General features: G+C 50.3%; 1 protein-coding gene across 1 annotated transcript in view; it reads right to left on the bottom strand.

The window, feature by feature from the left end:
- CERS4 (ceramide synthase 4) overlaps positions 1-12,730 on the bottom strand; it is a 120,778-nt gene that overhangs the window by 7,067 nt on the left and 100,981 nt on the right. Inside the window, exons 8-10 of the mRNA XM_026659694.2 lie at positions 8,378-8,506; positions 7,652-7,758; positions 4,819-4,975 (exon numbers count right to left, since the gene is read on the bottom strand). Of these exons, the coding sequence (XP_026515479.1) occupies positions 4,819-4,975; positions 7,652-7,758; positions 8,378-8,506 (393 nt within the window). The remainder of the gene's footprint in view (positions 1-4,818; positions 4,976-7,651; positions 7,759-8,377; positions 8,507-12,730) is intronic.

Raw genomic sequence — 12,730 nt, 5'->3', positions numbered from 1 at the left:
GTGCTGCCGGCAGTCGGGGGCGGGAGCTGAGAACAGCCCAGTGCTGCGGGCAGTCCGGGGGGAAGAGGGAAAAAAAAAAAAAAGCGGAGTGCAGCGTCCCGACCGAAGATCAATCGGGACGCGGGACAAATACCTAAATATCGGGACGGTCCCAATTTTATCGGGACGTCTGGTCACCCTACTTGTATCAGAGGGGGAGCCGTGTTAGTCTGGATCTGTAAAAAGCAACAGAGAGTCCTGTGGCACCTTTAAGACTAACAGATGTATTGGAGCATGAGCTTTCGTGGGTGAATACCCACTTCGTCGGATGCCTGTTTACCTGTTGAGCCTGTTTACCATGTGATCCAGATCACTCAGTAGGACTGACCTGTCCTTACTATTTACCACTATCAGTAATTATCTTCTATTTCCTTCCAGATCATTAATAAGGATGGCGTATTGTGCAGTCCTATGGCATCATCCTTTCTGTTCCTGACTCAAACTGCCGAGCTGGAGAAACACAATCTAATCCATCTGGGGAAAGCAATCTGCAGCAGGTAGCTAATGGGAGGGAGAAAGCCCGATAATGCAAATAGAAAGGACATGGAGTGCTAGCATATTGCACATGAGATCCAAGTTTGTTGTGCAGTCTGGTGGTGACCCTCAGTGAGGTGCTCCATTGGCTTCAGGCCTCTATCTGTGTGACATTCAGAGCCCTCACCAGCAAGACCCAGCACAGCTCTGCCCCAAGTACACTTAGCAGGGTCTGGTGGGGGTGGGGGTTTTAAACTATAGAGGACATGTAGACACTGTGTCTGAACTTTAATTGTTACCTTTTTAATAAGTTTATGTTAATAGATTTGAATAAGTAGATTGAAAGCAGCTTGACTTTGAGCCTTGATGGATTGAAGTAACCCTTCCCCCAGTATTACAGATGTGGTGACAGTTCTGCACATTCTTATTGTGTTTATGGGGCCTTGTCGGCTTGAGGCAGCATGAGCAGGAGACACGCGAATGGGAAAGGAATGACTTCTGTATTGCTGTACTTTCGTAAGTCAAAGGACAAGAGGTCACAAGTTATGACCAGGAAGACAACAGGCCCCAATAGTCGAGAGAACCCTGAAGAGTCTTAGCTGTTCACCTAAACACAGAGGGTTGAAATAATCTCAAGACAATCATCACCCCTGTTATTACCTCAGTGTTGCTTATTTGGGAAGGACACAGACTTGTGGACGTCTTCTAGGACTAAAAAATCATGTCCTAGAAGAACACCAAAAGTGGGCCAAGAGTTAAACTGACCTAACTCAACTGGAATTGGACAATGCAGTTGGGGTGAGACTTATGATCCACTGATTTGGTCAGAAGATCAGAGGAGAAGTCCTGTGGGACAATACCACCCTGAGTTTCACAAATAAAAAAACCACGTAAATGAGGAAGAAGCATGTTCCTCTCAAGGTCACCATGACAACAACCTGATGGCTGATACTCCTACTTCCCTTTCCAGGGAAAGCAGAGGCAAAGACATCACAGACCAGCCAGCTGATCCAAGAACAACATCTGCTAGCATGATGGTATTTGAGCCAGAAGACATTGCCTGGTTTCCCCAAACTGCAGTTCCTGACCAACTCTGAATTTCCACAGACAAGCAAGCTAAAGAGCAGATACTATTTCTAAGTGACTTTATTTTTTTTTTGTCTCCTTAACAGGACATTTGAACATCTGTGCAGGGACACCTGCTAGGAAAGACCTGTCCTAGCCTTTTTTTAGGTGCACGTCCATGTCTGTTAAGAGTAATAGCAAGTGCATATAAACCAACAGTGTAAGCTACTGCTGGGTATTAACTAACCTAGCTTCAAAACAAATCTTTCTACGTTAACTTTGTGATTTGATTACTGGTTGTGCTCATGTAATAACTTGAGCGATTGTAGGCCTTGAACTGTGCTCTTTGGAGTTATCTAATTTTAAGCTGTATTATTGTTAACTCCTTGATTTAACTAACTCGGTTTATATTGTAATATCAATATTAATTATTGTCATCATTTAATACTGTGACAGACCCAGACCAGTGGGGTACAGGAGTCTGGTAGAGGGCAAATATACTGGTCACTGGATGAGTAGTTTTCTGTTCCCTGAGTGACCAGAGCAGAGGCTGCACTAGAGTAATCAGGAACCTGCTAGAACCAGTTAAGGCAAGCAGGCTAATTAGGACACCTGGAGCCAATTAAGAAGAAGCTGCTAGAATCAATTAAGGCAGGCTAATCAGGGCACCTGGGTTTTAAAAGGAGCTCACTTCAGTTTGTGGTGCGAGTGTGAGGAGCTGGGAGCAAGAGGCACAAGGAGCTGAGAGGGAGAGGGTGTGCTGCTGGAGAACTGAGGAGCACAAGCGTTATCAGACACCAGGAGGAAGGTCCTGTGGTGAGAATAAGGAAGGTATTTGGAGGAGGCCATGGGGAAGTAGCCCAGGGAGTTGTAACTGTCATACAGCTGTTACAGGAGGCACTATAGACAGCTGCAGTCCACAGGGCCCTGGGCTGGAACCCGGAGTAGAGGGCGGGCCCGGGTTCCCCCCAAACCTCCCAATTGACCTGGACTGTGGTTCTTCCAGAGGGGAAGGTGTCTGGGCTGTTCCCCAACCCACACGGTGAATTGCTGAGGCAAGAAAATCCGCCAATAAGCGCAGGACCCACCAAGACAGAGGAGGAACTTTGTCACAATACTTTAGGGAAGTTTAAAAAATACATAGCTTTGTAGTTGTTAGTGCTCTTGAATAAATACTTAATGTTTATTTAATCATTATTAAAAGCACTGTGAATGGCAAAATACTAGATCTTTTACCCACAAAAACGCCACCTCTGATGCTGCCGGTTTCCAGACAGCTGAGACTTTTTCATTTTTTGCGGAGACAAAGCCACAACTTGTCCCACATTTTTTGCCATGACAAATAACCAGTGTTAATAATAATGTCTCTGATGTGACTTGGGGCTGCGGAGCACATGCAGAACCATACAATACAATTTGGGGAGATGCTGGGCAGGTTTTGTCTCCCTGATTCTCTCTGGTCCCAGGCACAGGTCTGAGCAGTCACTGGGCTTCCCTACACTCCACCAGAGGGGCTACACTCCCCCCAGGGACCATACACACGCTCGGATTGCTGAAGAGCTTTCTACTCTAGTCCCTCCCCACCCTTTGCACTGGAGGCTGCCAGGAAGGAGACACAACAGCTGGCTCTGCCTGTTCTATACCAACTGGGGACTCCTCCGTGGCAGGACTCTTGGAAGGTTTCTACTTTTGTGCTGCCTGAGCAGCCCAAAGGGACTGGAGCAGGGGCGTGAATCTGCAAGACTGTGTCTGGTTCTGGGTATCTTAATATTAGAAAGATGCCAACACTCAGAGCGGGGCCATCAAACTGACTCGAGAGCTGGAGAGAACTGTGTGAGATGCTCAGTGCCGAATATGCCCATCTGGGCTAGGAGGGGTATAAACGCTGAGGAGGGAGAGGAATTGTTTATGCTGGTTAGTGGGATGAGAATAGGAGCAATGAGATGGAATTAGGCAAAGGAAAAATCTAGCTTCCTATCAGGGAGTCAGAACTCCAGGGCGGTGGGGTGGTCTCCCATGGGAGGAGGTGGAAATCCCATTGCTCCAGTCATTTAAAACTAAACTGGACCAGCGGCCCAGGAGCTCTCTGAGCTGCATAGGTATTAGCAGGACTGCAGCCATCGCTTCCAGGCCAGGGCCTGAGTGGGGATGCCAGCTTCAGACAGCTCTGCTGAGTGGAAGGGGAGGCTTCCAGCTTTGCTGAGCTCTGCCTGTGTCCTGGGGGCTGCTGGGAAGCTCAGAGGGTCTGAAGTTTTAGGACGGAATTTTCAAAAGAACCTAAGGGAGGTGGGCGCCCAACTCCCTTTGACAGTCACTTGAAAGGACTTGTGCTCCTAAGTCTCAGAGGTGACTTTGCAGATCCCACCCTTCGTTGCTGGTGCTGTGCCTGATGCCCTGCCCATCCTGGGGTTTGTTTCTGGGGCTGGTTAGAATGGGTGAGCCCTGAGCTGTGCTGCAGGATTGGGCGCGGCTCTTTGACGTGCCCTGCACTTCCCTGCTGCTTTACTGGAGAAAATTTTTCTTTGAACTTTTGTGGGAGAATAAAAAGGAGGAGAAAAGGAGGGAAAAGGAGCAGGAAACGAGACCCACTAAAGGAGTGTCACAATCGGAGGCCAATAAAAGATAGTTTGGCTGTGAGATGAGCTCCCATCTGTCACTATGCTGGCCCTCCCTGCTATTGGGCATACCCCACTGCCCTGTCCTACAGCCTGGCTTCTGGCAATCGAACATTGCTAAGACTGTGCCTGTGCCTTTGGGAGAGCATTTCCTTCTGTGCAGCAGGCTCAGTGTGATGGAACATGCTGTAGATTAGTCACAAGGTGTATCAATAACACTTACATGGGAAAAGGTGGGACTGGAGGAGCCCTGGGGAAGATGCTGCCGGGGACTGTCAGTGACATGACAGAGTTCCCCTTTTCCAATTTCTGTAATCGTGTGACAAATGCAAATCACACTGGCCCCAATTTGGAGGTCCTGACTACGTCTTTATGCAAGTCTTACTCATGGCAAGGCTGCCTTTGACTCAAGCATGGATCCCCTCTGAATAAAGATGTCAGGTTTGGGCCCATTATTAACTTCCATGGAAGTTTCACCTTTAGGGCCAACACTGCCTGTTAGCCTGGCCCCACCTCTGCACTGCAAAGAATAGAAGCCCTTGGATTCTAGAAGGATGCAGAATCCACCATGGATGGATAATTGAGAATCCCGGGAGGGTACAGGAGACTGTTAGTGGATCCATACCGTGCCACACAGGATGAATCTGTAGACCATGTGAATGATTAGACAGGACCAGAAGACGTGCAGCAGCTGCAGAATCATCAGGAGAGCATTCATGAAATAGTACCCGAAGAAGGGCTGGTAGAGCTCCATGGAGTAGTAGTACGTATTGTAGAGCACCCTGCAGAACAGAGAGTCCCCGTGAGTAACAGGCGAGATCTTAGCAGGAATCACAAGCCAACCCCACAAGGTTCAGCTCTAGCCATGGGTGCACATCGGTCCCTACAAAGGACACTTGGGAGCCAGCCCCCATCACCCACCCAGGGATGAGCTGTACTTAGCTCTCCTTTGCTGAGCACAGACCCTAGAGAGGAAGAGCTCCTGCCGCATGCTCCAGGCCTTAGCACTGCATCTCTCACTGCTGGTTCTACATCTCACTCAGATGCCATCCTTACTGGGTTGCCTGCCAAAGCCCTGGCCTGTGCTCAGCAGGGCTACAAGGCAGCAGGGGCAGCCGCCTCTGGAGCATGGTGGCAGACTACATTTTTGGGCCAGATCCTCCAGCCCTCCCCTCACCCCCACTGTTTTGCACCCATCTGGTGGCACAGAGCAGCCACAAGGCCACTGGCACCAGCTAGTTGGGTGGGAAGATCCCCAGGTGGTGGTGAGCCAGCGTAGCTCCCAGTGCAGGGGTCACACTGGGGTGTGATCAGAGTGCAGCTGTGCTCTCACCATCCCTGGGGGCCATTATAGCGAATGGGATTTAGAGGAGCCTGAGGTGACCAGGACTTTCACTGCAGGTGGAGTTGGGGGTGCTCAGCATCTCTGAAAATCAGGCCGCTGGTGCATCTCAAGTGGGCATCCAAAGCAAGAGGCCACGTTTGAAAACATGGCTTCCCTGTCCACGAGCAGATTGTAACCGGATTTGGGGAATGGCCGGACGAATAAAAGGAAATAGTTGCTCACACCAGCCATAGCCACAGCCTGCAGGACTCCCAGCCACAGGAGACTCAAATACTGCGGCTAGAGCTTTAAAGGACTTTGACCATCTGGTGAGCAATAACAACATGTGCAGGCAGGGTAGGGATACAGGGGAGCAGGCCTCAGGGCGTAAGGGCATCACAGAAGGAATGTGCTTGAAATCTGCCCCTGAGCTCCGCTCCATCCCCACATACAGCCAGGTGCACTGTGGGGCTTTGGGCTTTTCTCTCAAGTTTCTCTGGGCCAGCCACAGGATCTGCTGCTCCCTAATTCGCACATTCCCTAGACCGCCCACCTTCTAAAATCCAGGTCCGACACTCTTTCCCTTCACACCTGGTTTTGTCACGGCCCCATCCTCCCCTTATTTTTTCAAAGACCAAACTGCAGGGGCTGGCTGACTGGCTCGCACCCTTTGATCTACAGCCAACCCTCAGTGCCGCTGCCAAGAACGGCTTCTCCCCTTTCCGTGTTTTGCTGTGCAGCTGAGTGAGCAGCTGCCCCTGGCTCTGGCTGGCAGCTGCTGAAAGCTTCATTGGAAAGGAGTCAATGGGACAGATGGAGAGAGAAGGGATTAGGACTGACCTGTCCACGTGGGAAAGTAACTGGCTGCTATCTGACCCTGCAGCATTGTTTGTACCTTCACTTGTATCCTCAACCCTTCTCCTGGGGCCTGAGATCCTCCATGCTCAGCCTGCCAGTCCCAACCCATGCAGGCTGTGCTGGGTCACAGCTCCCCAATTATTTCTAGGGCTCCTTAAGTGCTGCCTGGAGCCTAATCACACTTCTGGCTCTGAGTGAGCTACAAACACATTGTTTCTGTGTGTCTATCTGATGGGCTCTGAGCTCCCCAGCGGGGCTGAGAACAGCCAGAGGGCTATTTTAAAAACTGACCTAGGTTGTAAGTTAGCTGTTTGTCTATTGTCTGTTTTTTCTGGACTGATTTTCCCATATCTGTATGAAAACTGAAGTACAACCATACCCCAGCACTGGGTGTCACCGCACCTGGGGGAATGGCTGGATTCCACCTTTAATGATGGTCAGGGGCCAGGGATACATGCAGAACTACAGACCCCTCACGATGCAAAGAGTGCTCCCCCTGGGGGTGCTGCACAGAGACCAAGGGAAGAATCTGGCCTTTCTGCAGTAACGACATGTTTAGTTATTATTGGCCCGCTTTCTTACTGTCACATTTGTCACTCCATGGGGAAATGCTCCCCTTCAGGCCACCTCAGTTCCTGCCCCTTCTTTCCTCGTGCCCTTTTCCCCTTCTCCCCATCTTCCTGGGAGCCTCCTGTGCTCCTCCCTCTGCATGTCCTTTGCTGCAACATCTCCCGGTTCCCAGTCCCTTCATTCACACCTGCTTCCCTCCCCTGAACCCATCCATGCCTGAACAGTTAATGGGGACACCGAAGTTGATTCTCCAGTCTGATGAATGGGGACAGGAGGGTTCACACTTCTGCATCACGCTTCAGGCTTTTCTACAGACTCAGGCACAGACTTGGAGGGCATTTGTCTCAGACGGGTGTGCTCCTACGCCGGGGCTGAGGCAATGACCACGAGGAGACCTGTGGCAGGTGAGCAGCCCAGTGGGGGTGGGGAATGACCGCCCAGAGGCCTGTGTGAGAGGGTGGAAACACCCTGTGCCAGGGAATCACTCTCGTCTGCCAGCCTCCAAGGCCATGTGTGCCCAGCTCACCCCCGGAGCAAGGCTGGTCACATATGCCTGTGCTGCAGCCCTGCTAAGGAGGGGCAGGTGCCTGGGGACGGAGGAAGCAGAGGCTGTAGCTGGGGATTTGCGGCCAGGCCGGCTGCTCCTGACTCTGAACTGATTCCCCAGGATGCCCATTTGAAGAGCCATACTCCGGCGCAGACTCACTTGTAGGGGAAAACGAGCAGACGGGTGATGAGGAAAACAGCTGAGAAGATGATGAAGAGCCCATCACAAATTCGTCTCCACTTCATGTAATTGAATATCTTGGTTGGCTGAAAAGAAAAGTAAAAGAGAGCAGTCTGGGAGAGTGCCCCAGCAGCGACCGCATGGCGGGAAGACATGGGGAGAGGGGCAGGGGGCAGCACGCAAGTCCCACTGTTGGCCCCCTCAGCAGGGAGTCTAGGATGGACAAGGCTGTGAAGGCTGATCTCCCAACCCAGACAGGGGTGAGGCACGAGGCTGGGGGTGTGTGGCCTCCACAGTTCTCTGCCAATGGCCCATCCTCCTGAGCTGCAGCACCTGTTTTTCCAATCCTGGGCTCCACTAGCTCAGCCAGCGCTCTTCAACTAGACTGCATCACCGTGGGGTGTGCCAGGCCAGAGCCCACCCAGCTCCTCCTGTTCAGCGCTGACTTGCCATGATCCTGCTTTTCCCGCAGGCAGATACCGCCAAGAGTGCAGAACTGGAGTATGGAGAAATGTCCACTAGAGACAAGTCTGAGACCACATAGCTCATTTCACATGTGGATTTAGCCAGGCTCCAGCACAAGTCTCCACAGCTGTAAGCTTCTGCATTGACTCACTGGACTTGCCCTGGACTTATTGGAAAACCAAGTGCAGGTTCTCGTGGGCTGCACAGCGATTTACCCCTCCCATAGCCTGTAGTGCTCACCTCTAGGATACAGTCTGAAGCATCATGGATCACCATCACCAGAGTCCCAATGCGGAGGTAATTGGCACAGTAGGAGAAACAGATCAGGAAGATGGTAGCTGCATGGTGGACAATCTGCTGACTAAGGTCCTGATGAGAAAAGGGATGAGCATGTACAGCAGAGATTAAAACGCAAGAGATACCCTCTCTCCTGGGCAGAGCACGTTCTCCTCTTGACCAGAAATAAAATCTCTTCCCGCTACGAGGCACGAAGCAGCTCCCACAGCAGCTCTCTAACCTGGCCACATTCTAGAGCTCTGAGCCGCCAAGAGAACTTTGTCTACTCCCTGGTGGCTGTGAAAGCGTGAGGCTCTCACGGAGTACGGGAGGACTCAGGGCCCTGCACCCCCGGCTTCCTGCGATTCACCATGACTCTCAGCCAGCCAGTAAAGCAGAAGGTTTATTTAGACGACAGGAATACAGTCCAAGACAGGTCTTGCAGGCACAGACAACAGGACCCCCTCAGTTAGGTCCATCTTGGGGTCCCCGGGCACCCTAGCCCCCCTGGGAGGTCAGAGCCCTGTCTGCCTCCCAGCCATGGTCACTAGCCACCTCCACCGACTCTGCCTTCAGCGACCCCTCCCACAGCCTTTGTTCAGTTTCCCGGGCAAAGGTGTCACCTCGCCTCTCACTCCTTCCTGGGTTCTCATGTTACATGCTCAGGTATTCTCCGTCGGTCAGTCTCCCCTCCCCCAATGCAGACCATCCTAGCCACACTCCCCTGTCAGCACTCACAGACCACTTTAAGAACAGTCCCAGTTCGTCACAGAGGCACCCATGGCTCTTGGATGACCCACAACCAGAATAATGGGAAGAAAGAGTCAATGGTGGCAAACATGGTCTGATCCGGGCAAACTCTCACACACAGAACTCTTACAAACTGTAGTAGAGCAAGAGGGCCTGGAGCACGGGGTCTGGGGCCGGACCTGAGGCCTGAACCACAGTCAGCAAAGCCAGGCCATGCTAGGAGCCAAAGTCGGGCCCCTGGCATAGGGCAGATGCTTGCTCACAAGTTCACTGTCCGGAACTTGGCAGAGGTACAGTGAGCACAGGTAAGACACAGGCACTCCTAAGTACTAAGTACAGGATAGACATGTTAACACATTCCTGGGAGATTGATTATTCTGTCCTCCTGTCCTTGGCATGGGGATGTTTTGTTCGAGCCAGCAGGACCCAGGTGTAGGGCTGGTAACTAACCACGTCAGGAGTGTGATATGTATAGGGTGACCAGATGTCCTGATTTTATAGGGACAGGCCTGATATTTGGGGCTTTTTCTTATATAGGTGCTTATTACCCCCCCACCCCGTCCCGATTTTTCACACTTGCTATCTGGTCACCCTTGATAGGTAACTCGTTTGTATCAATGTATAAAAGAGAAATCATAGGAGAGGCACATTCGTTCAGCTGAGGGGGCAGCAGAAAGTCTCGCTGCTGACTGAGCTGGTCCATTGTCCTGGGCACACACGTGTTAGTGAGCCTGTATCTCCTATGGGGCGCTAGGACCGTGCTTCATCGACAATAAACGTGGCCGAGCACCTTCGCTACTGAACCGAGTCTGTGGTCTTTCTAGGTAGAATCATAGAATATCAGGGTTGGAAGGGACCTCAGGAGGACATCTAGTCCAACCCCCTGCTCAAAGCAGGACCAATTCCCAACTAAATCATCCCAGCCAGGGCTTTGTCAAGCCTGACCTTAAAAACCTCTAATGAAGGAGATTCCACCATCTCCCTAGGTAACCCATTCCAGTGCTTCACCACCCTCCTAGTGAAAAAGTTTTTCCTAATATCCAACCTAAACCTCCCCCACTGCAACTTGAGACCATTACTCCTTGTTCTGTCGTCTGCTACCACTGAGAACAGCCGAGCTCCATCCTCTTTGGAACCCCCCCTCAGGTAGTTGAAAGCAGCTATCAAATCCCCCCTCATTCTTCTCTTCTGCAGACTAAACAATCCCAGTTCCATCAGCCTCTCCTCATAAGTCATGTGCTCCAGCCCCCTAATCATTTTTGTTGCCCTCCGCTGGACTCTTTCCAATTTTTCCACAACCTTCTTGTAGTGTGGGGCCCAATTGTAGTGTGGGGCCCAAAATAATATATGGAGATATACCTATCTCATAGAACTGGAAAGGTCATTGAGTCCAGCCCCCTGCCTTCACTAGCAGGACCAAGTACTGATTTTGCCCCAGATCCCTAAGTGGCCCCCTCAAGGATTGAACTCACAACCCTGGGTTTAGCAGGCCAATGCTCAAACTATTGAGCTATCCCTCCCCCTAATAGTAGTACTATTGAGGTTTGCTGAACCCCCTATCTGTGCAGGGCTGGGACAGCACCTGGAGAGAGCACACACGCACCCAACTGACAACACAGACCTATGCCTCTACAGTGAGGAGGCAAAGAGAAGCCTCCCCTCTGCCCTAGAGCAACACTGGCTCCCACCTCTGCTCTGTGCCCATGTGCATGCCTACACCCTCACCTCACCTATACCGGCAACTCACCTAATACCTGCAATGCACACACCATCCCCTCTGCACATGAAGCCTTATATGGCAGCCTTAAGCTTATGCAACCACACAGAGCCCCATGTCTCCTGGAGCCCTGGCCACATGGACATGTACAGCCTGCATGGCAGTCATCTGTTTCTATTCCCATCTCCAGCACCAGTGTGGCATGGCAGATCAAGGGCAGAATTTACAAAAACATTCACAACTTTGGGGGTTCCCAGCTCACAACTCCGAAGGCTGGACACCCTAAAGAAGCTGGCACCTTTGGAAGTTTGGCCATGTGTTCTCCACCTTCCCAGAGGGGAGGGAAGCCCTGTTGTGAAGAGGTACCCAGTCTAACCAGCGAGGAGTGAGCCCGGCAGAACCGAGGACCAGGCCAGCGCACACAGTCTGAGGGAGAATATTCTCTTCAGTGTGAAGTGCAAGAGGTAGAGACAAGCGATATGTCTTGAATGATTAATAACTTAATGTCTCCTGGCCCTCGAAGATTAGAAAATATCCACTTCTGTTATCACAAAATAGGATCCACCCAGCAAGTAAAGACAATAAGAAAATGATTAACATCATGTGAGACACTTTGGCTCTGTCTACACTATCACTTTTGTCTGTAAAACATTTGTTGGTCAGGGGCGTGAAAAAAACACCCTGACTGACATACGTTTCACCGACAGAAGCGCCGGTGTGGACAGCGCTACGTTGGTGGGAAACGCTCTCCTGGCGACAGAGCTAGCACCACTCGTTGGGGTGGTTTAATTATGCTGGTGGTAGAGCTCTCTCCGGTCGGCATACAGCGGCTACCCAGGAGACCTTACAGTTGTGTCACTCTAAGGTCTGTAATGTAGACATAGCCTTTGTCTAAGGAGACACAGCTCAACTCTGGTTAGGAGTTCCACCCCCCAGGAATAGAAACTAAAATGGCTAGATGGGAAGATTATTAACCACAGAGGCACAAATCTCCCATAATTTACATATAGATAAAGCCTCTTTCTACCTCCCAACTTAGCTAAAAGGCCTCCAAAAAGTTACCATGCAAGGGTAACATCCAGCTTTCCTATGCAAAGTGGCCCATTGCACACTTGGAATTGCTCAAGAGTTGGATTGGGAAGCTGGGAGTTAACCAAACTAGAAATAACTTGTTGTGAGACTGAAAGTCAACAAGTGGGGCAAACTGCCGGTTACCCCAAGAAACTCAAATCACACGTTTTCACCCCAAATGAAACTATACATTTATTTGCCTTGTAAATCAAATATATCATGGATAATCTGTTTTGCCTCATCAATATGTCTTTCATCCCAAATTAACGATGCATATTTGCTTGGCCTGGCAGTCAGATCTACATCTCTTTATATGTGGATAATGTCTCTTGTTCTGTTGCAAACCCTAAAAAACACAAAATGCATATGTACAATCAAAGAACGTGTGAAGCATGTCCATCAAGTTTGGAAGATTATAAGAGGTTTTGTTGGTTTTCATCATAAATAATTGTGGCACTCTAGAAGCAATACGATTTGTATGGCACAAGGAAGCAGAGTGTTAAAAGATATAAACCAGGGTATAACTTTGCATTACTATAAGAAACAGCCTAAAAGGGGAAATTCCAATAAATAATGTGAGCTAATATTGAAATACAATCTTTGAAAAGAATCAAACCAAAAAAAACCTGCAATAAGAAAAGGACTGAAGAAATCTGTCCTAAGCCAACACCATCTACTGAATGCTGATGGAAGCAGCAGAGAAACTCAGAGCGCTGGAATCTGAGCACTCAGATGGCAAGAATCCAATAGATATCAGAGGGTAGCCCCATCCAATGAGG

This window comes from Terrapene carolina, unplaced genomic scaffold (genome assembly GCF_002925995.2).
Source record: "Terrapene carolina triunguis isolate 2854851 unplaced genomic scaffold, T_m_triunguis-2.0 Scaffold662, whole genome shotgun sequence".
In the NCBI taxonomy this organism is placed as follows: Eukaryota; Metazoa; Chordata; order Testudines; family Emydidae; genus Terrapene; species Terrapene triunguis.
This window is presented reverse-complemented; position numbering and strand designations above follow the sequence as displayed.